Below are 27,309 nucleotides of genomic sequence, written 5' to 3'. Positions count from 1 at the left end.
TACATTGAACACCTTCAAGAGTAAATTGGATGCTTATCTTGCTGGGATCCTATGACCCCAGCTGACTTCCTGCCCTTTGGGCAGGGGGCTGGACTCGATGATCTCCCAAGGTCCCTTCCAGCCCTGATGTCTATGAAATACACACGTACTCGCACCCCAGGACTGGTGATGAAATGGTTCTCCTGGGTTAAAGAAGTTTAGTTATAGTGAAGTTGCTCTGCAAGTATGCAGATTTGGCTTGAACAAAAGGCTGGAGCAGGGTTGTTTGCATCCAGGTCTCAGGTTGTTGGATTTTGCATTCTTTCTGTAAAATTATGAAGCTTTCATTTCAAAATGGCTAATTATGATATCTTCCATGTTTCAGGGATACAGATTGTAGCTGTGTTGGTCTAAAGGCAAAAGCAGTGGCCAACTGGCTGTGCAGTGGCCAGAATCCATTGCTAATCTTCTGCCAGTTTGGCAGTGGCTCCCGGGGCTAAAACTGTCTTTTTGCCAATAATCAGGATCACCTGCAGTCAGGATTCAGGAATGACTGGAAAAATATTTTTTCCTTCATTCTGCATTCCAAAACAAGGTGTGGATCTTACTTGGGTTGTGTAGTAGGCAAGAAATATCAAATTTATGTATAAATGCCATCCATGTTTTTTCAGGATAGCCTTTTAATAGTAATTATGCTAGATTATAATTAATTTCCAAAGAAGAGATGAAGGCACAGCTTTGCAAAGATTTAAGAATTTGCTTAATTTTTATATACAGATTTAATCTCACAGTGCAGGAATTTAAAATTTGTAAGACTTCAAATAGTCTTGTAAATACTGGAAACAAAAGGAAAACACAATTGTGAGTCTTACTATCTTTCACGCACTCTCCATTCTTATTTTGTACTTGGTACTTAATGTATCCTTTTGTTCTGCAGGTACCACTTAAATCTGAAACAAGAGGAAATAATGCAAGAGATAGAGGGCTATTTTTCATCATTTTCTAAGTGGGCAGGAGATTACATGTGCAAGCCTAGTCAAGATAACCAAAGTAAAATGCAGCTGAAACTGTAAGAAATTAGTACATGTAAATAAACTTTTTTGTTGTTTTGATCTGACAAACTGTTCACTAGTAAAATTACTTAAAATGTTGTCTCCATATAGCTTTAGTTTATTTTAATTTTAAAATCCAGAAACCTTCATCCTTGATTTGTACAAGATTGCACTTAGCGATACAAGACTCACTGAGGACCTCATTGGCTAGAATATGAGCCTTATTAGGTGAAGAACTGCTTAGTACATGCTGGGTGCATCTACACATCCAGTTAGCACACCTGAATAAACTCTGAAGCATTTGGTGCCAGAATTTCTTGATCCCAGGTGCAATGTTTACACATGCCCCTGGGACTGCAGCATGGCCCTGGCTGACAGGGGGCCCAGAGGGGTCAGCCTGCCAGCCCAGAGATGCTGCACTCTGGTTCAACGTGTTACAGAGGGGCTGGGGCATAAGGGTGCTACAGTGCAGAGCTAGCTGGCAGGCAGGCAGGCTGGCTGCCCTGCACTATAGCACTCTCATGCCTCAGCCAGCCCTGGTCACCATCTACACATGCATTGTGGTAGAGTAAATAACTCCGCTGTAGGATAGTAGTTGTGTTGGGCACTACTATCTGATGGTGGAGTTAATTTAGTTTACTCGAGTCTAATAGTTCTGCACGTATAGACAGTGATACCTTACTGCCAAGTTGACTAATTAGCTCTACATTAAAGTCCACGTGTAGCTGCCTCCACTGAGTTGTGTGGTATCATTTTCACTGATTGAGAAGTAGGGTTATAGGTGATGGAAAATAGCTTTTATAGAACTTTTTGGTTTAGATTCTTCTCTGGGATACCTTGAGATTCTTTCAAGGGTGTTGTGAGGTGCCACACAATGTTAGTACTGTTAGGTTTGTAAATATGATTTGGAGATTTCAAATAGGAATTCATAGCATTAAAAATGTTCTGACCTACGATGTTTGTTCTGAGTTCTGTACAACAGAAAAAATACTCTATTTTTTCTGCAGTCAGAAAACAAGTGAAAAATAAGACCTGTCATTTTCTGAAGGATACCTAGAGTCTAAAAGAGGTTCTCAACCAAGTAACGAGTGTTCTGTTCAGACAAATTTTTATATAGGAAGAACTAGAGTATTTGATCTACTGACTAAACTACAAAAATATTGTGCGTGTATACTAGTGGGTATTGCTCTAGCTTTTGTACTACTTTGTTGCAAGGTTTTTCTTCCTTGCTGAACATGTTTCCTTGCTCACTTTCATGTAATAGTTAGCTTTCTATTCCCTCCCCTAGCACAAAAACTGTGTACGTGTTTAACAGAGCAAACGAGCAGAACATGGTAATTGCAGGAATGTACCATGAAACTCTGAAGAACTCCAGCTCATGTAGGTGGAACTTGGAGAGGACCAGCAGGAAAATGAGGCAGCGCTTCACAACCAGCTTGTTTACAAAAAAAATTTAAAGGAGTTGAGACAGATTTATGGGGGAGGGAAGCAGGGAGAATAATAGGATAACAGAAAGAGGAGTTTCTGGCTCTCCAGGTGGGATATGGCTGGTTGCAGAGGGGTGGGAAGGAATTTTTTTCTCTACCGGTAGCTACAGATGTGAGGTGTTTGTTTGTTTGTTTAGTTTTTTAAGTCTTTCTCAGAACCATTGGGTATTGGCTGCAGCTGAGGTTGGGAATTTTAACTGGGGTGTACCGATGCTCCTGCTGGGATATAAACCTAGAAGATCTTGCTCTTCTGCTCAGAGTCTGACCAATTGGTGCCTTTGGGATCAGGAAGGAATTTTACCCCATGGTCAGATCAGCATGGCATGTTGAGGTCTTTGTTTTCCTGTCTAGCTGGGTGCATGGCCTTCTTCCTTGGATCTCTCATATGTATTTTAACAAACAACTTCCTGTCCTTGAAGCAGCAGGACATTGATAGTGGCCTTGTCCCTTGCTTTACCTGTGGCAACCTAAGGTTCTCGTGGTGTTTTGGGGCATTGTCTGGTAGTTGTGCAGCAGGGTTGTTTGTGCAATTTTAAGACTATATTAGAAATATGTTTGTCTGGGATGGTTTTGATAGGGGTGATTCTGCCTTGAGCAGGGGATTGGATTAGATGATTTGTGAGGTCCCTACCAGCTCTATTTTTCTGTAATAATGTGAAACTTTAAGGAAAGTAAATATTTTGGTGCTTAAATTCCTTTTAGAAATCGTTGTTAAAACATTGAGAATAGTAAGGCTGCTTAACTGAAACTTATGGAAGATGGGTCCATCAGGGGCTCTTAAAATCAGTTAGGCATATAATCTTAGGCTCAGGACATGGCTAAATTTGTTACTGTTGGTAACTGGGACGTTGTTTGTCCCAGTTACATTGTGCCTTTTTTGCACTTTTAAAAAACAACCAGATCTGAATTTTCAAAGAATTCTAATCTCTAGGTGGAAGAACTTTCTACGTGCCAGTGGGCATGTCTACACGAGATGTCTTAATGTGTAGTGCACTGTTCTACTGCACCTTAGTGTGTCACGGCAAAAACTATGCGAGTAGTAGAGCTAATCTACTACACATTAAGCATCACCAAAAAAAAGTTTGCTTTTGCTGTTGCGCAGTAGCAAATGTGCATTAATGAACACATAGATGCACCCAGTGTACAGTTAAATGCAGCCTTATGAGATGAGAAAGGGTAGCTGGAGTGGGTCTTAATATGTTAACCCTCTTAAACTAGTGGTCAGTTTCAGTTGCTTAAATATTTTTACCATTAATAAGAATTCCCTGGTTAGATCTATATTTTTGTCCCTCTGATATGTCCGTTAAGAGAAATGCAGTGTCTTACCTTTTTTTAACGTAGATTTTCCAACTCTTCAAATGCAGATAAGCTCACTTCTTTATGTATTATGCTTTCCTTTTAGATCAAGTGATGGAAAAAAGGATTTATCTTGTAATATTGAAATTACACAGGTCCTGGATATTGAAGAGAATATCTGGTCTCCCAGGTTTGGACTAAAGGGCAAGCTTGATGTTACTGTTGGTGTGAAAATACATCATAGGTCTGGAACTCAGTATAAAATAATGCCTTTGGAACTTAAAACTGGCAAGGAATCCAACTCTACAGAGCATAGAAGTCAGGTATAAATATTAAATGTTTTTTATATGGGTTATAGTATTTTTTTTCTCTTGATCTGATAATCCTGTTGTGCATAAACATGTTCCACAAACATTTAATATTATGGGTGATGTATTGATAAACTCAAGGCTGTTCTTATGAAATGAACTAAGGAGTGGGATACTGCTTACAAATGCCATGTCAGTGCAAAAGTCCATGTTTCCATGAGAAAAAAGGAGGTAACCTCTATAAGAAACTGTGTTTGTTCCTCCTTCTTTGAATTATTTGGGCAGTGGGTCATAGGGGAACTTCTTACAGAAGAGAATGTGAAGCTTACCATGTTATCCACATATACCTGAGTAGATCCAAGTGGGGGCAGGAAAATAGTGTGGAGACTTTTGGCACCCAAAGCCTTTGTGAGAGGCTCTTCAGAAAAGATGATGCAACTTGGAAGTCCTGCATCTTGTAAGGGATTTCTGCAGGACTGGAGTAGGTGTGAAGTGAGTCATTTCACATGTATACCTGGTATGGGAGAGAAGCCTCTGGGCTAGAAGAGGGGAAAGAAAGTGTGGCAGAGATAACTGAATATGCATATTTACTTTTTAAACAAATAAATAAATGGTTATTACATTTGCATTTGAAGAGACTTCATATTAAGGAAGATGCTTCAGAATTAAAAGGTATCGGTGGATGCATCTACACATGAAATTAAGGTGATGCAATAAACTCCAGAGCAGTTCAAGCTGGAGTCAGCTGCTCCCAGGTGCAGTGTCTACAAGTGTGCTCAGGACTGCAGCAATTTGAGCTGGGGTGGAGCAGCCCCAAGTTGGCAGGGGGCCCAGATGGTTGACCCCAGGTGGTGGCAAATGGGCTGGCAGAAGCCAGAGGTCAGTCTGAACTGACAACGCAATTTGTGCCTGGCATTTCCAATCCACACATGCATTTAATTATGCTTAATGACTTTGCTGTAAAAGAATACTGTCCCCAGCAGTACTATCTTACAGCGGAGTTAATTTACTGTGCTGTAATACCAGCGCACGTGTAGACTGTGACACTGTTACAGAGCTAATTAGTCTACTCCACAGTAAAATGCACATGTAGATGCACCCAGTTATATGTATTTACTTTTAGATCTCGCTAGCAATAGTAAGGCTGCTTAACTGAAACTTTTATGTAGCATGGGTCCACCAGGGGCTCTTCAAATTGGTTAGGCATGTAACCTTAGGCTCAGGACATGGCTAAATTTGTTACTGTTGGTAACTGGGAGGTTATGACAGAATGGATCATATTATGTATATCCTGTTTCTTAAACTTCTCCAAAACAGCTGTCTCAGAGACAGGATACTGGGCTAGATGGACCTTTGGCATGGACTGTTATGGCAGTTCTAATGCATGTCCTTATCACCGTATTCCCATAACTAGTGTATACTACATATAAAATACACTTGAATATATTGTACAAATATGTTTTCAGGTTATATTATATACACTTTTGAGCCAGGAACGAAGGACGGATCCTGAGGCTGGATTTCTTCTGTACCTTAAAACTGGTAATATGCACACTGTGCCTGGCAATCGTTTGGACAGGAGAGGTAAATGTTCCAGGAACATTATATGTCATTTATTCTTATGTTTACTATGAATTTTTTTTTCTTTAATGCTATCACTTATGAATATACTGTTCATTCTTAAAAAAAAAAATGTATTGGCTGAGAGAGTAACTTTTGGAATTTTCATTGATTCTTGAGATGAAGCACTCTGATCAAAATGAGTAAAACCTGCTTTTTAGAATAATCTTGGATTAAAAGAAAAGGCATTTTTGGTCTCTGAATTTATATGATGAACGTTGTCCTGGGTCACTTGCCACATATGTGCCCTTATATTATCAAAGCAATTCGTAGGTGTTAATAACATCTTATGTATTGTTTCTAATAATCTCAGAACCCCACTACCTCAGCACTTCCTCTTCTTTGATTTACAGAACTAATAAAGTTAAGAAACCAACTGGCCTCCTATTTAGTCCATAATGTGTGTAAATCTGCAATGGGGAATAAGCGGACACAGCTTGTATCCTTGCCTCCTGTAATTAATGACAGTCAAGCCTGTAAATACTGTTCACAAATGCACAACTGTGTTCTTTATAGCAGGTAACCCATCAACTTTTTTAGGTTTTGTGTAGTAAATGACTTTTAGTACATTCTATATACTATAACTATATAATATAGTATGCATTCTATATTTTTTTTATTGGTTGATACAGTGGTGAGATCACAATACTGATAGACTGTATGTGTATTTGTATGAAATAATATTCTCCGCTCAAGTGCTGGATGTGTGAAAGGTGCAAGAAGAAATTATCAGTAAATCTAGTGGCCAGAATTTTCAAAATTGTATGTTCAGATCTTCTAGTAGGGACGTATATTCCCACACACCTATACAGCAGTTTCTAAATTCAAAATTACTTTGTTCTTGTAGTATTTCCCTTCTTCAGATTAGTAGCATTATCCATTTGATAGGACCCATAAACTTACTTGGTGATTCTAGATTATTTACTTGTAAAACTGTCAATTTCCACCCCCTGCCCCGACAGATTGCTATTATAAAGAGTCCCTGGGTGTTGCCTCTCACATTTCTTTCGGTGCAAACCCAATTATATTTCATATATAAAGATTCTCATCTTTTTAGAAGCATAAATATATGCATTACATTAAAAAGGTATATAAAGGCATTTTAATAGAGGATCCTTTACCAAAAAAAACTTGATTAAGATGTTGAGAATATTTTTATTTCTTATATAATGCTGTGTTTGAATTATAGTTCAGGAAATCACTGTGCCTTGTATGTCTGTACTCATTCTGTCATTACAGAGAGACTCCCTAATTTGAGACTCTTCATGTGAATAAAGGGTATGGGTTCTATACATAGACTTACTTGCCCACATACAAAAAGGTAGATTTAGAGGTATGAGATTCTAACCCAAGGTTTTACTTTGTTAAACATTAATCTTATTTTATCATTTGGATTTTTTGTCTGGTATACTTTTCATTAACTTTATTAAGCATAGCTAGACATGAAAGAGGAAAAAGCTAAAAACTAACTTTTACTACATTTGTAACATTTTAGAGCTGTAGAGCAACAGATGGATGATGTCATAATTCCTTCTGCTATGATACCCGTTATAGACACAGAGACCCAGCATCTGAAACTCTCTCATTTGCAGTATTTCAATCTGTGGTATCTAATGTTAACTTTGGAGTTGCAAGCTGGAGAGGGTAAAAAAGGATATACAAATATATGGATGATGCCTGCTTCAGAAAGGTAAGATGGAATGTTAATATGGCTCCATTGTAGGGACCATATAATCACTGTACATAGCAGATACTTTTCTGACAGGGAATGAGGGAATTATTTGAAGATGGCTGTTCTGTGCTTGGTTTCTCAGACCTTGTTTTCCCTGCAAGAGATTAGATCATTCTTCTAATGTTTGGAAAAAGACTGTGATGCGTGGTTGCCCAAGATGCATCAATTACACTGTGGGCAAAGACTACCACAGGCATTGAGCCAGTACAGTTGTTAGTTTGTTACCAACAGTATGTTACTATAAATTTAAAGCCACAAAAAAACCATGATAATGCTTTTTGTAAACTGTGCTTTGCTGTCTCATATTTTTATAGGTTTGAATGTGCTATTTTCTTTCTTGGCCCCACCTCTGTGATATATATGAGACTGGATAATGCCTTCTACCTCCATTAATTACAGTCTCCTTGGAGCAGGGTTATCTGGCACTGTTGAGCTCTGGATCATATTGTGTGCTGTGGCTCTGCAAAAGGTGGCTAAAAGTGGACTGAGATGTCATCCCATTAGAATCAGCACAGTAGTTCTTTTTGGGTTTCTCCTAGCAACTGTAGAAGACATCATTGGTTAAAAGCAATTGGACTATTTATGAAACATGCATAATATTTGCTTGTTACTACTTGGGGACCACAGGCAATTATCAGCACCTGGTTTACTAAAAACATAAGGCTCTATTTCACTACTTTGAATGGCTTTGAGCTTCAGAACATAAAGGAGAACTACAGGTCTTGTTTTGTGATGATGGTCCTTGAAAAATGGTCTATATGGTGTGATCCTTTGTCAGGGAGTCTAACATTAAAGCTTTTTAATAAATATAAAACAAATTATGATTGCTTATAGTTTCTCACAATTTAATTTTGGCAGGAGAATAATTGAAATGGCAGCATAAAATGTGTTTAATACAAATATTTCAAAGTTGAAAAGTTTGTGATTGTTGTATTCTTATTTAAATAATACAGTAGGAATTCTATTGTGAAATTCTGCATCAAGCCCATAACTTCTGGTTGAGCTAAAGAGTATATTTTAAGAAGATAGTCACTTTTTAATTGAACAAAACCTTATAATGTAAGTAGTTCATTTTCCTGTGGAAAGAAGTCAAGTCAGCATGTTTACATAGGAGGAGATTGAAACACAAATGTTTCAGAGGGTTTTTGTTTTTTTGTTTTTTTTAAAAAAAGGAAAAAATCAGTGCTGCTTATGCTTTATTATTATTATTGTTCTTGCTCTCTCTTCATAGAGAGAAGTCTGGAGATTGCATTGGAAACATGATCAGAATAGAACAGGTACAGGAAGTGTCTGATGGGCAATATCTTCATTATTTCCAGCGTAAAAGTGGTGCCTTGCCAGGAACAAACCTGTTGGTAGGTGACAGAGTTGTTGTGAGTGGAGAGGAGAAGACTTTACTTGGCTTGGCTGCTGGTTATGTTAAAGAAGTCAACATGACAAAAGTCTCTTGTTTATTGGACAGGTAATATAAAAGGAGGAGGAAGAGTGTGGCAATTTTGAAAGAAAGTTTTAACTTTAGCATTAAAAAGCTTATTGTGATGTCTAAAACTTTAAGAGCTCTGTTTTTGGTGCAGTCTTTCTGCCTGCCAACAAACCAACCCCCCACTAGCTTATGAGTGAATGATAAAATAAGATTAGGCCTGAAACTTCCTGGTTTTCTGCTTTTTAATTTTTGTATGTGGTTGATTTACAGCTGTTCCTAAGCTGTTGGTCAATAAGTAAAACTTGTGATGTCAGTGGAGTTCTGAAGAATGTTTTGTTGCACTGATGTCAAGTTCTTATAGATTTGTGTAGGCACCAGGGTCATCCTACTTCTTCCTTGTATGATGTCAACAGCCAAATACACTTTTAAATCGGGCTTCATTGATCGTATTTTGCTAATTTAATTTTTAAGGGTAGGAAGCTCTTGGTTCACATGGTCTATGAACTTAAGCCAGTGAACTGTCAGTGTACTTATCAAGCTTTTATGAGCGACAAGCAGATGAACATAAAAATAAATGCAAACTATAGTTCTTTTTACTATCCCTATAATGTCTTTCAGGAACCTTTCAAAACTCCCTAAAAACACAATATTTAGGTTAGATCATGAAGAAGGTGGTTTTGGTATAGATGTCCCTCTGGGAAATCTTTCTAAACTGATGGAAAACTCTTCTGCCAGGTTAGTAGAATTGAATTGCCTCCAGATCTCTAGTGATTATGTAAATACTCCCACTTATAGCAATTTTGACGATTTATTTTTTTCCTCTATAGTGAAAAACTTCGCAGTTTAATAATAGACTTCCACAAACCCCAGTTTATCCAGCACTTGAGCTCCGTTCTTCCTCCTGAGGCAAAGGAAACTGTTGCAAATATTTTAAAGGGTATAAACTATATTTAATTTACATTGCAGTATGGTTTTTTCCTTGGTGATGAGACTTCTTATATACGTTGTTTGATATTATTTTTAAATATATCCTTCTTGTCAAAGCATCTATATCAATAAAATGTAAATCTTTTCACTTGACTCAACAATACAATCTTCTGCTCAAAAGATGGAAGATTCCGATTTGCCCTTATTCCTACACCTAAATTTTATAGGTCAGCAAAAAAGCCTTGAAAAATGTATTTTTTTTGTGCCTTCTAAGCTTTGATTTCTTCCTGCAGGTTGCTGGAGGTAGAGGCTCTAGATACAAACCTTTTTCTAAAAATGTTTTGCTACCACAATCCTCTGAGTTTTTTTTTTTTTAACTGTGAGATTGGACAACCAGAGGAACTCAGTGAATTTAACTCCTGCAGTGGGACATAAATGGTTCATCTGCTAAATGATTGGGTTCCAGCCATCTAAAACAGATGCTGGAAGCAGGTGATTATAAAGCCATTGCCAAACACAGTGTGTTCTGTATTTGTAGTGGCTGACCCCAGTCAGTTAGTCATGTTTAGGTGCTTATACAAGGTAGCTCCAGATTTTAGGACTTTTGAAATAAGCTAGCTTTGCTTTAGTTTCAAAGACCATTGTGTTGAGATCTGTACCAGATAAGAACTTTCCCAGCCTCTGGGCCAGTTGCAAAAGGAATACGGGATGGGAGGTAGAAGCATTGTGTATAATAGAGAATTCAGGGGAAGTAATGGGTCAAGAATGACTAGGATCGCAGAACAGTGGCAAATGTTGAAGATGTTGCTTTCCAATAGAAAGTGCATTTGCAAACTACCCATTTGTTTAAATGTTTCATTCTGGCAATCTGCATTAATTGATTTAGTAGCTAGAATCTCTTCATCTTCGGGCAGTAGAAAAATTCAGTCTGTACTACCCGTAAGTAATACAGACCAGAGCATCTTGGTATACAATCTCCCTTGGCAGCCATGCATACATGCTGAACAGATGTGACAAAATGGAAACATATTTGGCATCTCTTAAAGAAGAGCATTGCTAAGAAATAATAATTAAAAACCACAGAAAGGCCCTCTAAAACACTAATATGATCAAAAATATGTTTTCCTGAGACAGGATAGAGAGCAATACTTGTTGCCTACTCAGTTTTAAAGAACCTTCAGATGTGTTATAGTGTTTGAAGTAGTTTTATAAAAAAAAAAAAAAACTTGCAGAATTACTTTGTGTAGTCTTTGTGTGTTAAGCGTTTGGTAGCTAGGGAAAGAAACTTTAGCAGCTTAGGTAAAATTAATTGCAAATGTTTTACTTCCCTTTTCTGATTTAAGGTCTGAATAAGCCTCAGAAACAGGCGATGAAACAAGTCTTACTTTCAAAAGATTACACTCTCATTGTGGGCATGCCTGGAACAGGAAAAACCACTACAATATGTGCTCTAGTAAGATCATAATATGGCTTAAAATTAACAGTTTATTTTTAACACGTGAGGTGGGATAAGCATGACTTGGTTTATATAAAGTGCCATTTTGTGACCTGTACAGAACTGTTGTGTGCACCATTTAAATGAAACAAATATGGAGTCTCTTTTGAAACAAAATGGCGTCGCAAGAACCATAAAATGAATTTGGTAGTCTGCAGGGCTTTTTTTTCCCCCCTTTGTGGTGATGGGGGGGAATGAGTGGCAAAATTAATTGCCTTTTTGAACACTTTGCTGTTAGAATCCTGTGGCCCCAGACAAGGGGTGCACTGATAAAGGTTTTCTTGAACGATACCGATAGCCGATTTATTAACCAACTGTATCAGACAATTGTTGATCCAGTAACCAATATTTAATAATGCAAAGCCTTTTAAACTTCTGATGTAAACTTTTTTTCTTGGCACGCTCCAGGAGCCGCCTGTGTCATAAATGTATCAGCGTCCTGATGCTTAAAAATGGCAGTGGGGGCGCTTGAACTAAAGCTCATTGAATGAGTTCATTCAAGTATTGCCACCACCATTTTTAAGCACAGGGACACTGTTGCATGATATGTGACACTTTAATTAGAATGGTTCTCAGAGCTGCTCAAATTTTAAAGTGCCACCTCCCCTCCCCCACCGCCCCCCGGAGCACATGTGAAAATGCCAAGGGCCAGTTGCCTGAGCCTGCCCAGCAGGGCTGAGGGGAAAGATGTAAGCCTTCCTGGCTGCCCAGGGCTGTGTGGTCTCTGGGCCAGGTCTCTGCTCTCTGTCCAGGGCAGGGCCATGGGACTCTTCCAGACTGGGAGAAACCAGGCCTTTCTTCCCCCGCAGCCAGGCCCCAGATCCCAGGAGCTGGGCTTGCGTGGGGAAGGGCCCCTTCCTTTTCTGGTGCTGCTGCCAGGGGCAGGACAAGCCTTCGTGCCCCATGGGGGAGGCTGAATGTACCTGACCCAGGAAAGGCAGGACCCAACTGGGCTGAGGGTTGGGTGACACATGCCCACCTCTCCTTCCTGCTCCCCTCCCTGCCATGGCTGAACCAGAGCTGAGCAGGGTGAGGGCAAATGCAGGCTGCTTGCTGTGGGCTCGGGTCTATCCTGCTGCCTTTGCCCTGGAAGCCCCATGCCAGCTGCATGTTCCTTGCCTGCCTGGCAGTGGAAGGCACAACTTGCTGCCCCCCACTGCTGCCAGGTGGGCGGGGGGGTGTGCCAGTGCAGGGCTTCCAAGGGAAAGGCAGCAGAGTGGAGGACCCTGAGCACATAGTGAACGGCCCACATCTGCTCCATGCACAAATACGAGGAGACGCATGCCTCCCCTGTGGGGTGCATGCAGCAGCAGGGAACTGCCCCGCCCCCATATACTCCGTGGATGAAATGCCTGTGGCTCTGTCTTGCTCCAGCCCTGGATCCCATGCATCACTCTGGCTGAGCAGTGTCCCCAGCCCCTGCTGTTGCCCCATTCTCTCCCTCACTGTGGGCCTTGATCTGCCCCCACCACACCCCTTCCCTTTCCCTCCATAGACTAACCTGTAGGGAGCTGCTCTCCACTTTGTCTGGCTGTATTCCTTCCAGGTGCATGCGTGTGGCCATGCACATTAACATCCCCTTGCCTCCTGCGCCTGGCAGCCCCAAGGAGGACCCCTTGCAACATGGAATGCTGCCTGCCTGCAAGGGGAAACCTGCTGTTTCCTGAGGAAACCCAGGAATCAAGGGGCTCCAGCCCCATGGGGGAGAGAGACCCAGGTGTCTAGGGCCCTGGCCAGGAGGCATAATTATTAATAAGCATTATCAGCTACAATGGCCATAAACAGCTGATAGCTGATTAATGTCCCTTTAATCAGTGCTAACTCAATAAGCAGCTAATATATTGGTGCACCTCTACCCCAGGCTATATCAACATTTTGCAATTTTTAATTGGATATGAGGTTTGGGGAGAGACGAATAATAAACAGTGGGTTCAGTGTGAAAATCTGATGGCTTTAGATTTACAAACTCCTCGTGTTATGTGCTATGCTTATGCTGATTACTTCTTGTAAATTGCGTTGCACTGGTGTGAAAGATGTCCAGACAGGATTTGCCACAGTGGGTAAAAATCTCAGTGTAGACAGAGCCTTACTTAATCATTCTTTCTTCTCACATGACTCACATGCTGCATAGAGCTATAAAAGGCAATCAAGACTCGTAGTAGAGATGAGATATATTTTATTAGACCAACAAGATTTTTGCAAAAGAAGTGCTTGAATTGCAAGCTTTTGGGCACAAATGCCCGTCATCAGGTATTGGAGAAAAGATCGTAAAAGTTCTCCTGGGTAGAAACAGAAGTTCATATCTTATAAGATTTTGCAGAGGAGTCAATAGATTCAAAACTCCTCTGGGTAGTCAGTTCATAGCTGGTATGGAACCTCTCAAATTACCTTGAAACAAAGGCAGGAGCAGGAGCTCAGGTTTCAGGTGGTCACAGTTGCTTCCTGCTTGGGAAAATATGAAGATTTCATGTTAAAAATGGGCTAAAATGTATTATCTTCCGTCCTAGATCTGTACAAATTTAGAAAAAATATAGATAGATTATCATTTTAAGAGACGGTATTATTGGTTGCTGTTCAACTTGACTTTCTTTTTCTGTCCTTTCCACTCTTTTATTAGGTACGGATTCTTTATGCCTGTGGCTTCAGTGTTCTGCTGACTAGTTTTACACATACTGCTGTAGACAACATCTTGCTGAAGTTGACCAGGTTCAAAGTAGGATTCTTGCGCTTGGGGCGAGTTCAGAAGGTTCATCCAGATATACAGAAGTTTACAGAGGAAGAAATTTGTAGATCCAAATCAATTAAATCTGTAACACATTTGGAAGAGCTGTATAACAGCCAGGTAAGGAAAAATAATTTTCAGTCCTCCAGCATACTAAGGGTAGTATAAATTGTCTAAATTGTAGCTCAGCTGAGCATCTTGGTAAAAGTGCCCTACAAGGATTGGGTTGGCATTGCATCAGAAGTGAAAGTTTTGAGATTGCTGTCAGTTCTGAATCAAAGTACTAGTAGTACCTGAGTGGGGTTTTTGATGTAAGAAATTAGATGCTGTTCTTGTTAGGGCCTACTGACATTGGGTAATGCCCATGAAATCTGTGGTGGGGGGGAGAACTTACTAGGGCTATGCAAAGCAGCACTGTTCCATTTCATCTTGTTTCAGTGGTTCGACCGAACAGTGTTCTGTTTCGAATTTCATTTCGATTCGAGAGAGCTGTTCTGTCCCATTCTGTCAAAAGATAAGATGAAGGCTGTTTTGATGCTGTTTCAACATTTTGCTGGGAATGGGGAGTTGGCCCAAGCTGCCTCCCCGCCCCCCCAATGCGATCTAGCGCCCCCTGCCGGATCAGGTACCCTCTACTGGATCTTGCACCAAGGATGGCAAGTCAGCCCAGCTGGACTGACTTCCCATCCGCAGCACTATGGTTGAAATATTTCAACTAGCCTCTTTCTGTTTTGAGGCTATTTTCCCCTCAAAATGAGTGGAAACAGTATCAAAACGAAACAGCTGTTGAAATTTCGTACAGCCCTAGAACTTACCCCAAATAAAATGCTGGCTTCCCAGAGGGAGCCAGCAGTCTTCAGGGTGCTGCAGACTGACAGTGCAGCCCACTGTGGGGAAGGCTGCCTGCTCAAAGGGCTGCCAGCAAGATTGCTGCTGCCCCTGCCCTTCACCACTTACTGGCTATGAGGGCTGCTTGTCATGTGGCTGCCACTCCACCAGTTGATGGTGAGGGGTGGGGTATATGACAGGTGACCCTTGCAGCCAATCAGTGGTGAGGGGTGGGGCCACCAGGGCCCTTCAGTGAGTCCATGCTCTGCCCATGAAATGGCTGCTGGGCCCTGTGCTCTGCTTGTGAATTTGAATTCAGTAGGTCCCTAGTTATAGTCTGTTTTTTAAGTTGATCTGTTTTTATTGCATCGCCTCAAGACCCTGCTTTCCTACATCTTATTTGTCTATACAGGTTTCCCTCTATTTATGTGGGTTCCATATATGTGAATTCACTCATGTGTTCACCCTTTTTCCACCCAAATTCCTTATATGTGAGGTAAATGGGTCACTAACTGGCTGGAGGGCTGCGCCCAAAGAGTGGTGGTGGACAGGTCTTATTTGACCTGGAGGGATGTGGGCAGTGGGGTTCCGCAGGGCTCGGTCCTCAAGCCCGCAGTGTTCAACATCTTCATTAGTGACTTGGACGAGGGGGTAAAAAGCACCCTGTTCAAATTTGCAGACCACACTAAGATGTGGGGGGAAGTGGACACGCTAGAAGGGAGGAATAGGCTGCAATCGGACCTAGGCAGGTTACAGGGGATGGTAGATGAGAACAGGATGGGTTACAACACTGACAAGTGCAAGGTACTGTACCTGGGGGGGAAGAACCAGCACCATACTTACAGGCTGGGGAACTCCCTTCTCATCAGTGCAGAGGCAGAAAAGGATCTTGGAGTCATTATCGATGCCAGAACAAACATGGGCCAACCCCAGTGTGGGGATGCAGTCAGGAAAGCCAACCGTACCTTGTCATGCATCTCGAGCAGGTCCAAGGAGGTGATCCTCCCCCTCTATGCGACACTGGTCAAGCCGCAGTTGGAGTACCGCGTCCAGTTCTGGGCGCTGCACTTCAGGAGGGATGTGGACAGCATGGAGAGGGTCCAGAGGAGGGCCACCTGCATGATCAGGGGGCAGGAGGGCAGGGCAGGCCCTACGAGGAGAGGCTCAGGGACCTGAACCTGTTTAGCCTCCACAAGAGAAGGCTGAGGGGGGATCTAGTGGCTGTTTACAAACTAGTCAGGGGAGACCAGCAGGCATTGGGGGAGTCCCTGTTCCCCCCCCCCCCCCCCCGAGCGCTACCAGGAGTGACTAGAAATAATGGTCACAAGCTGGCAGAGGGAAGATTTCAGACTAGACATCAGGAGGCAGGCGCTACTTCACTGTCAGGGTGGCTAGGATCTGGAACCAACTTCCAAGAGAAGTGGTGCTGGCTCCTACCCTGGGGGTCTTTAAGAGGAAGCTAGATGAACAAGTTGCTGGGGTTGTTTGATCCCAGTACTCTTTCCTGCCATGGCAGGGGGTCGGACTTGATGATCTGCTCAGGTCCTTTCCGACCCTACCCACTATGAAACTATAAATTCACTTTTATGTGATTTGCGGCTGCACTGTGTCATGGTGCAGGTGGTGTCAGTTGCTCCCGGATCTGCTGCAGCACAGGCTGGGGTGAGTGGGGAGAAGCGGAAGCCCCGGGAGGTTGGGTGCACAGTGCAGCCCAGCAGCTACAGGCAACTGGTGTTGGCTGCTCTTGTGGCTGCTGCAGTGGGGACTGGGGTGAGTGGAGAAAAGTGTAGGCCCTGGGCTGCAGCAGACAGCGAGTCCTGCTGCCTTGTGAGTGGGTATGAGACAGGGGTGCAGCTCTTGCTGTTACAAGTCCCCGGGAGGGCTGGGGGGTTGTGCTGGGCTCTTCCTGGGGGATTCGGGCCCCTGGAACTGCATGTAGAACAACAGCTGCTGTTGCAGGCTGGGGTTGGCAGTGCCACCGGGCTCTCCCTGGTGGTTGGCAGACAGACTGGGGGGGGCTATGGTGAATTCTGGGGTGGCAGCAGCCCCCTTCCCAATGCAGCTGCCTCATTCCTGCAAGCAAGGGTGGGGCTGGCGATGGTACCCGGCTCTTCCTGGTGCTTCAGGCAGGTGGCGGTGGCAGCACTGGGAGGGGGGCTGTTGCCACCTCAATTTGTCGTAAGCTCCCCACAACCTGCCTGCCGAGCGCTGGGGAGAGCCTGGTGCCACTGCCGGCCGCAGCCTACAGCAGCAGCCTGCTGGCATCCTGTGCACAGATCCGCTTCTCCCCCGCCCCACCCCGAAGAGCCCAGCACAGCCCCCAGGTCTGCAGCCCTTCTGGGGGGCGTGTAGCAACAAGAGTCATACACCCCTGCCCCACACCCACTCACAGTTCCTGCCACTTGGCTGCCTGCTGCAGCCCTGGGCAACAGGGTGTGCTGCACCCCTCCCACGCCCCTTCCCTAGTCCCATACTCACTCCTTCCCTCCCTCACTGCCATGGGAACCTATCCCTATTTGCTACATTATAAAGTGGGTTCACTTTATGCAAATTCAATTTATGTGCCATTTTCTGGGAATGCATGTACTGCATAAATCAAGGGAAAGCTGTATATGCCCTTTCCACAAAGAGAATGTTTTGCTCATAGGAGCTTATGGGGTAGTTTATACATCCTAAAAGCCATGCTGATTTTTCTCATTGGCAGGCTGTGCAGGAAAATAATCTGAATGCATACTAGAAGTAACTTACATTTCACTTCAGGTTACAACTGGAATACCTAGGTGGGGAAAAGGAGTATTTCTTGTTGTCACTTTTTTTTTTTTTTTTATAGTTGTGTCTATAGTATCTGGGATAACAAGGGAAACAGCATTCTTTAGGGGAATATAGCATATTTCTTAAGTATATTAATAAAACTTCAAGATTTCCTGAATACCTGGCAGGAATGAATTATAAATGAGGTAATATACCTAAACTCAGGAGTGGCTTTTGTACTGGCTTAAAAAATAAGTAAAAGCTTATAGTCAGTTCTTTCTTTCATTCTTTTTTCAAGTAATCGTATTCCAGGGGTTTATTGGGGGTTTTCTGGTATTGTATGTTTAGTTAATGGTTATTCTTCATATGTATTTGCAGGTATTTTATTGTAAATGTATAATGAGGAAAGGGCATAAAATGTGTCTTCTGTAAAGATTTGTTTGGTTTTTTTTTTTTCTTCTAGCCGGTAATTGCAACAACATGCATGGGAGTAAACCATCCAATTTTTGCTCGCAAGCGGTTTGACTTTTGCATAGTGGATGAGGCATCCCAGATAAGCCAGCCAGTCTGCCTAGGCCCACTTTTCTGTTCTCAGAAGTTTGTGCTGGTGGGGGACCATCAACAGCTACCTCCACTTGTACAGAATGCAGAAGCAAGGTAAGATGCACAGCTATCAAATAAATATTTAAAAAAATGCTTGCTCTGGGCAAAATGTAAGCAAGCACTTTGTAAGACTGCACGTCTGACTTTTGTAACAGAGATCTTGGCATGAGTGAGAGCTTATTCAAGAGACTGGGACAGAACAAGAATGCTGTTGTCCAACTAACTGTGCAGTACAGAATGAATAGGTATTTAAAATTCTCTGTTGCTACTATGAGCTTTTAATATAAATTTTGCACTGCAAAATTTGACACTTGTTTTTAAATTCCATAGTAAAATTATGTCGCTGAGTAACAAGTTGGTGTATGAAGGCAAACTGGAATGTGGCTCAGAGAAAGTGTCAAAGGCCACTGTTAACTTGCCAGACTTAAAAAATTTGAATTTGAAGCTGGAATTATTCACAGGCTCTTCAGAAACATGGTTGAAAGAAGTTCTTGAGCCAAACAATTCTGTCTGTTTTCTTAACACAGAGAAGGTAAACTTTTCATTGCATTCTTTCCTTTCTCTCATGCCATACTTCCTTCAAAATACTACTTTCATTTTGATACTTGCAGGTGATATTGTTTAAACAATTTAAAGTTAAATGCTTGTGTTTTGTGGGGTAGGCAACAAAATGCAGTTTTAGTTTTAAAAAAAAAAATCCTTTTCCAGTTTGTACAAACTCTTACAAACTTGCTAATAAAGCATGTCAACTAGAATGACTTCTCCATACAGTAGTGCTGTAAACATTGTATCTCAGGTGAAGCAATCTGAAAGCCCAGTTAGAAGTCTGTGGATAGCTGTCTTGAAATGCTTGTGTCTTCAACATGCTGAAAAGCCCTAGATACGTATGTTTTCGTTAACTTAAGTAACACTGAGTTAAGTACTCTAACCAGCTACAGGGTGTAGGTTGTAGCCATGTTGGTCTAAGGACATAGGAAGATAAGGTTCTCCAGGGAAATCTGATCTCTTTTGTTAGATATATTTGAGTTGGTCTAATAAAGAGATCAGATTTACCCAAGGAACCTTGTCTACCCAGCTACAAGCATGTAACATGACAAGCTATATATATGTAACCAAATGTCATTTCAGCCACTTAAACTACTTCTGAAGGTTTTCCAGTAGCATGTAGGATTTGTTAGGGTAGAATGAAGTGTTCCACTAGCAGGAAGATTGCAACGCCTTTGCTGTGGAAATTTATTCTTACTGAACTCTGGATGATACTCTCAATGTAATGCAACCTGCTGCAGTTCCATAACTCTGACAAGTGCTGAGAACAAATGAGCATAAAATAAAGGGTTTTTCCTGGATTCCAGGGCCTGGAATACGTGGTGTTTATTAGGCCTGTGCGAAGTGGAAAGTATTCGCTTCGGATTTGGTGATCCGGACAGTGATTTGATTTGGCTGAATCCGAAGATATGTGGCGCAGGACCTTATTTGGCCATAGGCTATACAGGCAGGCAGTGCCGGCAGGAGCATGGGGGGGCGGGGCAGCTGGATGAGACCTGGCTTGAGCCAGCAGCCTCGAGAGAAGCTGCAACTTTTTTGGCTGCTCACCTGACTGACCCCCTGCCAAGGCGAGGTAAGCAGTGCTAGCAGCTCTGGGGAAAATGTTTGGGGAGCTGGGGGATTGAACCTGGAACAGGGGGAAGCCCCTGTTTGTTCCCGCAGCTCCCCAATCATTCTCCCCCCAGCCCCCATGGCTTCTTCCAGGGCTGCGAGCTCAAGCTGTGACTCATCAGGCTGTTCCCCTGGCAGTCCCTCCACCAGGGCGGGGTGGGCAGCTCCTAATCATTCCCCCTAGAGAGATTAATGGGTCTCCTGATTCAGTTCGGATTTGGCGATTCAGCTGCTGAATCAGGTCGAATCTCCAAATTGAATCGGCTACTGCTCAGTCTTGGTGTTTATGGGAAACAAGGAATGGAATAATCTCTGGGGAAGGAAGGAGGGTGAATTGGGCACTTGGTAGGCAACATGTGGAGTTTGGGAGGAAGCTGACTGTTGTGGGCAGAAAGGTGGAAGAATCGGGAGTTTTGTGAAGAAAAACATATCTAAAACATGCTTATTGACTTCTGTTTAATCTGATATTCTAGTTTCATCTCATATTTTACTTTTCCTGAGTATTTAAGTTTCTTAAATGTGTTGCCCTTCCACTGCCATGGATACTGGCAGATCAGATATTTGTTCTAGAACTGTTTTTAGATGCAACTAAAAGGTGCTTTTGGTCACCCCCACACAACCCATACTGCTACAGCAGGGATGGGCAATTATTTTGGTTGGAGGGCCATTTACTGAGCTTTGAAAAGCTATTGAGGGCCATATGGGTAGCCCTGCCCCTTGATGGGTGTCCCACTCGCTGATCACCATCTTGGGACTGGAAGTCCCGCCTGCTAACCCCTGACCTTTGCCACCAGAAGTCCCTTCTCTCACCCACTAAAATTACTCCTTTCAGCAAGGGGTTTTGCCATCTCTTAACCAGAAAAATACGAAATTATATTCTAAAAATCAAACATGTCCTACAACATTCATTAAAAAAATATTCTTGTCCTGATTTTTACATGGGTTTGTGTAGTGTACAAAGAGATGATAGTATAATAGCTTAAAATGAAGTCTCTCTCTTGTATATTGTGGGAGGGTGGGTATAGGTTTGTGGGTATGTGGGGGGAGTGAGAGATTTTGTATGGGTTTTGTGGGGGGCTGTGTGTGTGGGGGGGGGGGGAGGCTTGTGGGGAGGGGGAGGGTTTGCCCACAGCCTGCCCTGCCCTGCCCCCCCCACCCAGTGGCAGGCAGAGCCCCTGCCAGCACTGCTGCAAGCCTGGGTTCTGTACTCCTGCCACTCCTGGCCATGGTGCACTGGCGCAGGCCCCATGCTCCTGCTCCCTGCCACTTGCCCCCTTTCTGCCACTGCTGGCATTCTGCTGCTTTCCCATCTTCTTCCTCCCCCCCCCCCCCCCCCCCCCCCCAGCTGTTCCTCTGGTCCCAGTGCTGCAGCTGGGAACTACATGATGCCAAAGCACAACGGGGGGGGGGGCGGTAGGTGGGGGGGACAGTAAAATGGCTGTGGAGGAGAGGGGAAGGGGCAGCAAGAGGGGGCCTGGAGTGCAGCAACAGCTGGGCAAGAGCACAGGGCCCATGCTGGTACTCTGGGGCCAGCACCAGCAGCGCAGAGCAGAGCGGCAGGACTGTGGGGTCCAGGTTGCGCTGCTCAAGTAGGGAGAGGAGGGAGCCAGCTCGGGTCCATAGCTTCATGCTCCTGCTGCCTCGCTCTGGGCCCCGTGCTCCTGCCCGGCTGTCACTGCCCTCTATGTGCCCTCTCACTGCCAATTTCCCCTGCCTGCTGCAGCCATTTCCCTGTCCCGCCCCCCCCCAACACACACACACACACGCACCATTGTACCATTGTTTTATTTATTTTTTGTGGTATCTCCAGAATTGCTGCATTTCTATTGAGAACTGTAGGTTTTGTCTTTTTACCAGATTTAAATTTTTTGGTGGTTGTGGGGGAGGGGGGTGTTCAATTTATTTTTCTGAAAAAATCAGTATTGTAAGATGATTTTCCATTGGCTAGTTGAGACTTATATTTTGTTTTAATCATAAAAACTAAAAATTTCTGTTTATGCAATTTATTGAAAGGTAATGTAGTATGAGTTATTGTGATATAAGGAATCACATTTTATTTATTTAAACTCATTATCATTTAATTTTTTTATACAGGTTCCAGCACCAGAACATGTAGAAAAAGGTGGTGTTAGTAATGTGATGGAAGCCAAACTAGTCTTCTTCCTCACCTCCTTATTTATTAAGGTCTCACTTTTTTTAATATGCTATCTGGAGGGTGGGCAATACACTTTAACAATGATGTAATATTGCATCTGATGCAGAAGCACGTGTGTAAAATTTGCCATATAAACCAAAAGTTTGGCCTCACTCGTCAAAGATGGTATAATGCAAATCCCCTTCCAAGGGGTGCCATCTTGTATTATACTTAGGCTTTGCAGAATTTGGTTTTTATCAGTAAACATTGATAAACTGATTTTACTTCGTAGTCAGATGGACAGAAAAATACTTTCATTTGCAATAATTAAAACTTATAGAATGGTAACTGTAACAGGGAAACCTTACCCCTGTTACTGGACAGTGGAGAAAGGAAGGGACAGATGGCCTAGGGGTTAAAGAGGAAAATAATGGGAGGCCTCATGACTTGGCAATTAAGCAATTAGCTGCTCACTTACAGATGGTGGAGGGTTTAAAGTGGAAAACAATGGAAGATCTCATGAATAATGCAATTAGCTGCTTGTCCACAGGTGCTGAAGTAAGCTGGAGGGAGAGAACAGGGTACTTAAACTCCTACCCAAAGGAGGGAGGAGTGAAGGGTATTCAAGGCTCCAGCCCTAAGGCTGGCCACTAAGTACAGGGGGTGAGGGTGGCCACCCTCACCACTTTCATAGCTCTGGGAACAGGGGAGAGTGCTGCTGTTCTTTTCTGTTTCCTGACTACCCAGCTCTTTCCTTATGAATTAACAGAATGATTTAAAGCGAGTATGATTTATGCATATTTACTTTTTTATATATTGACATGTGGTTTTTTTATAAAGCTTTTGACAGTATACTGTCAGTACTAAACTTTCTGCCTGTCACCACCAATTTCATGCAATCCTAAAAGTTTATATAGATAAAAAAAAATCTTATAATTCTGCCAAGCTTACTTGTAGTCAACTTTGATAGAATTGGAAGGTCCTAGAGAATGTCTAGGTAATAAAATAATGCAAACTGCTTGCGTTGTGAGGTCTTTTCCTTTTTTCTAATTAGGCTGGCTGCAAACCTTCGGATATCGGTATCATATCACCATACAGACATCAGTTAAAGATAATCACTGACTTGATGACAAGCTCCTATGTCAATAAAGTGGAAGTAAATACTGTGGACAAATACCAAGGGAGAGACAAAAGTATCATCATAGTATCTTTTGTCAGAAACAATACTGATGATAATGTGAGTTGATGGTGTTTGAGCGAATACTGAAGAATTTAAAGACCTTTCATAAATTTTACGGTGTGATATTCAAGTCCCTGAAGTTATTACATACTTCAGTGTAATTTAAAAATACATATATGCTACCTTATATATATGTGCAATCTACTCACTGCAGCACAGTGTTCAGCAAGGGCTAATTTACCCTTCTGTGGAGGAATGCTGCGATGTGGACATATCTAAGTAATGGGTGTTCTTCATATTTAAAACAACAATGGTACTTGCAATGTGAGCAAGACTGGGTGGCTAATCTAACAAGCAGTAATATTAGAAACACTTTTCAATCTGATTGTGTTGGGGGGGGGGAACACATTTGCTAAACACTTTGCTGGTAACATCTTTAGATTTAGCTTAAAATTGATCCAAAAATTCATTTTTACTTTTGTTATTTATTGACTTGATTCCTCACTGAGCAATGGAAATTAACTAGTTAGTTTCATTTTTGTATCTTCAGATCTACAGTTCCATGTCAGTGCACTGGTAGAGTTGGAAAAAATGCAAGCCAATATTAATTTATAAAAGGGTAATGATTTTAAATGGCATCATTTATGTGACCCTAAGGTTTTTGTAAATGCATTTTATACCAAACATATTTTAGAACAAACTTAATCTGTCGTCTTTCAAGAAATATAATGCGCAGTGTCCTTCAGATTTATAAACCTGAGGATGGGGGAGTTGTAATTCAAAACTTCATTCTTTTAAATGCTGAAATGATATGAAAAAAATTGCTTTTAACAGGTTGGTACACTTCTGAAGGATTGGAGGCGTCTTAATGTTGCTATTACAAGAGCCAAGCACAAATTAATCATGCTGGGTTGTGTTCCATCGCTGTGCCGCTATCCTCCTTTAGAAAAGCTGCTCTGCCATTTAAACTCTGAAACAATGATATCCTTTTGCTAAAATAGCTGTGTACATACCTATACCTTTTAGTCCTGTTGAATATGTTCTCTTTTGTTAAAGTTTGTTACAAACATTTACTGGTTAACTGATTGGAATTAGTGTAGTTTCAATGAGTGTGCGTGTCATGAAAAGAGGTATTAGAATGCCTATAATTTCACATTCACACCAAATAAACTAAAGCAGGGGATTTGGAGTGGGAGCTGTCTCATCTGGCATGCAGGACCAGAAATTTGGCAGCAAGAGGAGTGGCAGTTGCTGCTGCCATTGAATTCCACCCCCAATGGCTGGATGATGCAACCCTGCACTATGGATTCAGCCCCCAGATCAGTTCCCCAGAGCCAGATGAGTTAATACCACCATGTTAAAGGGGTTTATTTTGGGGTTCAGCTGATAAATGAACCTTGATGTTTTTATCTTATCTTCTGGTTTATTATGCATAACATGAAAAATGATTTGCATGTCAGCTTTACTTAATATTTTAACAATTAATTCTCCAGCTGTATCTAAAATAGGTCTCTAGAGGTTTTTTTTTCCCTATCCACCTTAATTTAGTTAGCATCAATACTGTGTTTTTTTTCCAGTCTTTGGAGGGCCAGGGCAGACATTTAAGGAGTGAAATAAGCTGAGAGAGATTGTAGAATTATCATCTTTGGAAGTCTTGAAAAGCAGGTTAGACAAATATTTGACAGGGATGTTTTAGTGAGGAATGATCCTGCTTTGAGCAGAGGACAGATGACTTCCTGAAGTCCCTTCCAGGTCTCTACTGTTTTTATGATTCTATGAAATGGAACTGTCTTGACTTCATAATAATGAATGAGGCTGCTAGCATAAAAGGGCAATCTCAGATTCAATAGCTCTGGTGGTTCTCAGACTTAGACTTTTCTTCTCAGAGTAATTAGAAAAAAATATTGGACAAAAGCTCTGAAGAACTAAGACAAGATTTGAAAGGATAGTTGTGATGCCAACTTTTAAATATACAGTAAAAGCTGTTATCCGGCATCCCCTGGGAATGTGGGATGCCGTTTAATCAAATATGCCGGTTAATCAAATGTGCGCCATTTGATGCACTCCCCAGCATTCGTGTGCCGAGAGACAGAGAGGGGGGCCCCATGCAGGCTGCTTTGCTGTGGGCTGAAGAAGTGGGAAAGAGAAAACTCGGCTTGTGGCAGCGAAATGGGAAATCCCCTGGAAGTGGTACTTCTGGTTTGGCTTTTGCTGCGTCCCTCAGATGTCGGTTAATGGAGTTTTCCAGCTAATAAAGTGCCAGTTAACATGGCTTTTGCTGTATATTTAAAAAACCCTTGTACATTTTAAACAGATTTGGAAAGAGCAATGTATTATCTAAATAAAATGTACTTTCCTTAATTTATTTACATTTTCAATCTTCCAGCTGGGACACACGAACACGTTTTTCAGTGTAACCTTCTGTGAAGGTACAAATGAAGAATTTTGGAGAAAAACTCTTTGTACACATACTGCTGAATATAAATTACTGTTGGAATAGCATGCAAATGCTGAGTGCACCATGTAGGTTGTATGAAGTTGATCTTAGTCTGTTTTCTCAAACTCCAGAGGTTTACCTATATCATTGCACTATCTTGCACTCACTGATTTGTTTCAGAAAATAGGATTTGTTAATACCAAGGTCCCTGCAAGTACTCAAAAGTACAGTATAATCTGCGTTAAGGTGCTAGATGGTCATTCCTAAATTTCACTTCTATTTCAGTATATAGTTCTTAGTGTATGTGAAAGGAAAGATCTGCATGGGTGACTAAAAATCTACTGATTGTTTGTACCCAGTGAAAGAAACTACGGATGCTGCTTTGAGTGACAGAAAACTTCAGGACCATTTTAATTAAACAGGCAAAATATATACTTTTTAAATGAAGTGTCTGAGCTCTTTTTCTGCTGCTATAGGCATAAACAGATACAGCAGTTTATACAGGAACATCTTATAGTGGTGTAGCTGTTGTTATGTCTGCCTACATACTAGGAAGTTCCCATTTGTATTTCCCATGCCCATTCTTGTTTTCTTTTTAAATTCTACCCCTAGCATTTTATCTCTTATATTTATGTATATAGTTTACTTTTTACACACTTCTCACATTGAGTCAACTTAGTGATTCTTCTTTGTCCTTTAGAAATATTTTGGATGTCTTGTTAGAAATGGGAAGTTCTACATCTAAACCCCTTTTATACATTAGTGTTTTATCAAGTGAATCTTTAGAGTGAAATTTTCAGTGACTTCCTTGCTCTGTTGAAATCCACAGTAAAATTCTCAGTAAAATGCTTGTAATGGAGAATGGCTTTAATCTTTAGTTCCCTTATTTTGTAGTTTGGATTGAGGTCAGAACAGCATCTTGACTTCAAACAAACATACATACCTGTATTTTACTTCAGTGAAAGCCTTGGGTGTGATGCAAGTATACCCCTTTAACCAGGGTAGCTAAACTAAAGCTACCTCACAGTCTCCTACTCAGTCTTCTAATTAAGCCTCTAACTTCAAAGTTTGTGTAATAAATAAATAAATAAATAATTGACTTTTCAGAAAATAACTAGTATACCATATCTTGCTCTCAAGTCACCCTATTTCTATTAATGGTGTGCATGCTTTCATATGTTGGATATGTTAATTTTCAGTTTTAAAAACTGTTTGCTAATATTTGTAATGTTTGTACTGAAATAAAAATTAACTCCTATTTTGTTGTAGTCTTAACTCTATTTGCATCAAAATGTCGGTATTTTGTTTTTAGCTGCAACAAATGATAGAACACTAACTTCCTGTGTGTGTGTCCCTAGTCTACCAATGGACAACAGATGCATTATAAAGGTGGGAAAGTTAAGAGTTTAAAAAAAAACAAACACAAAAACCCAAGAACCCCTGCTATCATTTAATGTAGCAACTTTACTAGAATATTTGCATATTTTCTATCAAATAATCTTTCCTATTTTGTGATGTTAGTAATTTGTATATTAGAGTAAGTTTAAGATTCCATAGGTCAGATTATTTATACTGATTTTCCTCATCTGAGGCTCTTTCTTGAATAGATAACCAATATCTAACTGAAAAATTTATGAAATAGCATGAAAATTGTATGCATGAGACCTGTTCCTGTAACT

The 27,309-nt window shown here is 41.6% G+C and overlaps 1 protein-coding gene across 1 annotated transcript in view; it reads left to right on the top strand.

The window, feature by feature from the left end:
• The window catches only part of DNA2 (DNA replication helicase/nuclease 2), a 36,854-nt gene extending 9,972 nt beyond the window's left edge, over nt 1-26,882 (top strand). The window contains exons 5-21 of the mRNA XM_090058623.1: nt 917-1,048; nt 3,921-4,137; nt 5,589-5,706; nt 6,096-6,261; nt 7,238-7,432; nt 8,706-8,936; nt 9,516-9,632; nt 9,725-9,834; nt 11,168-11,277; nt 13,937-14,161; nt 18,084-18,277; nt 18,379-18,468; nt 18,554-18,755; nt 21,974-22,063; nt 23,068-23,250; nt 24,028-24,176; nt 25,566-26,882. Of these exons, the coding sequence (XP_089914749.1) occupies nt 917-1,048; nt 3,921-4,137; nt 5,589-5,706; nt 6,096-6,261; nt 7,238-7,432; nt 8,706-8,936; nt 9,516-9,632; nt 9,725-9,834; nt 11,168-11,277; nt 13,937-14,161; nt 18,084-18,277; nt 18,379-18,468; nt 18,554-18,755; nt 21,974-22,063; nt 23,068-23,250; nt 24,028-24,176; nt 25,566-25,620 (2,584 nt within the window). The 3' untranslated portion in view covers nt 25,621-26,882. The remainder of the gene's footprint in view (nt 1-916; nt 1,049-3,920; nt 4,138-5,588; nt 5,707-6,095; nt 6,262-7,237; nt 7,433-8,705; nt 8,937-9,515; nt 9,633-9,724; nt 9,835-11,167; nt 11,278-13,936; nt 14,162-18,083; nt 18,278-18,378; nt 18,469-18,553; nt 18,756-21,973; nt 22,064-23,067; nt 23,251-24,027; nt 24,177-25,565) is intronic.
• The last annotated feature ends 427 nt before the right edge of the window (nt 26,883-27,309 follow it).

The sequence above is a fragment of the Crocodylus siamensis genome, chromosome 7 (assembly GCF_052110815.1).
Source record: "Crocodylus siamensis isolate JL-2025a chromosome 7, ASM5211081v1, whole genome shotgun sequence".
NCBI lineage: Eukaryota > Metazoa > Chordata > Crocodylia > Crocodylidae > Crocodylus > Crocodylus siamensis.
This window is presented reverse-complemented; position numbering and strand designations above follow the sequence as displayed.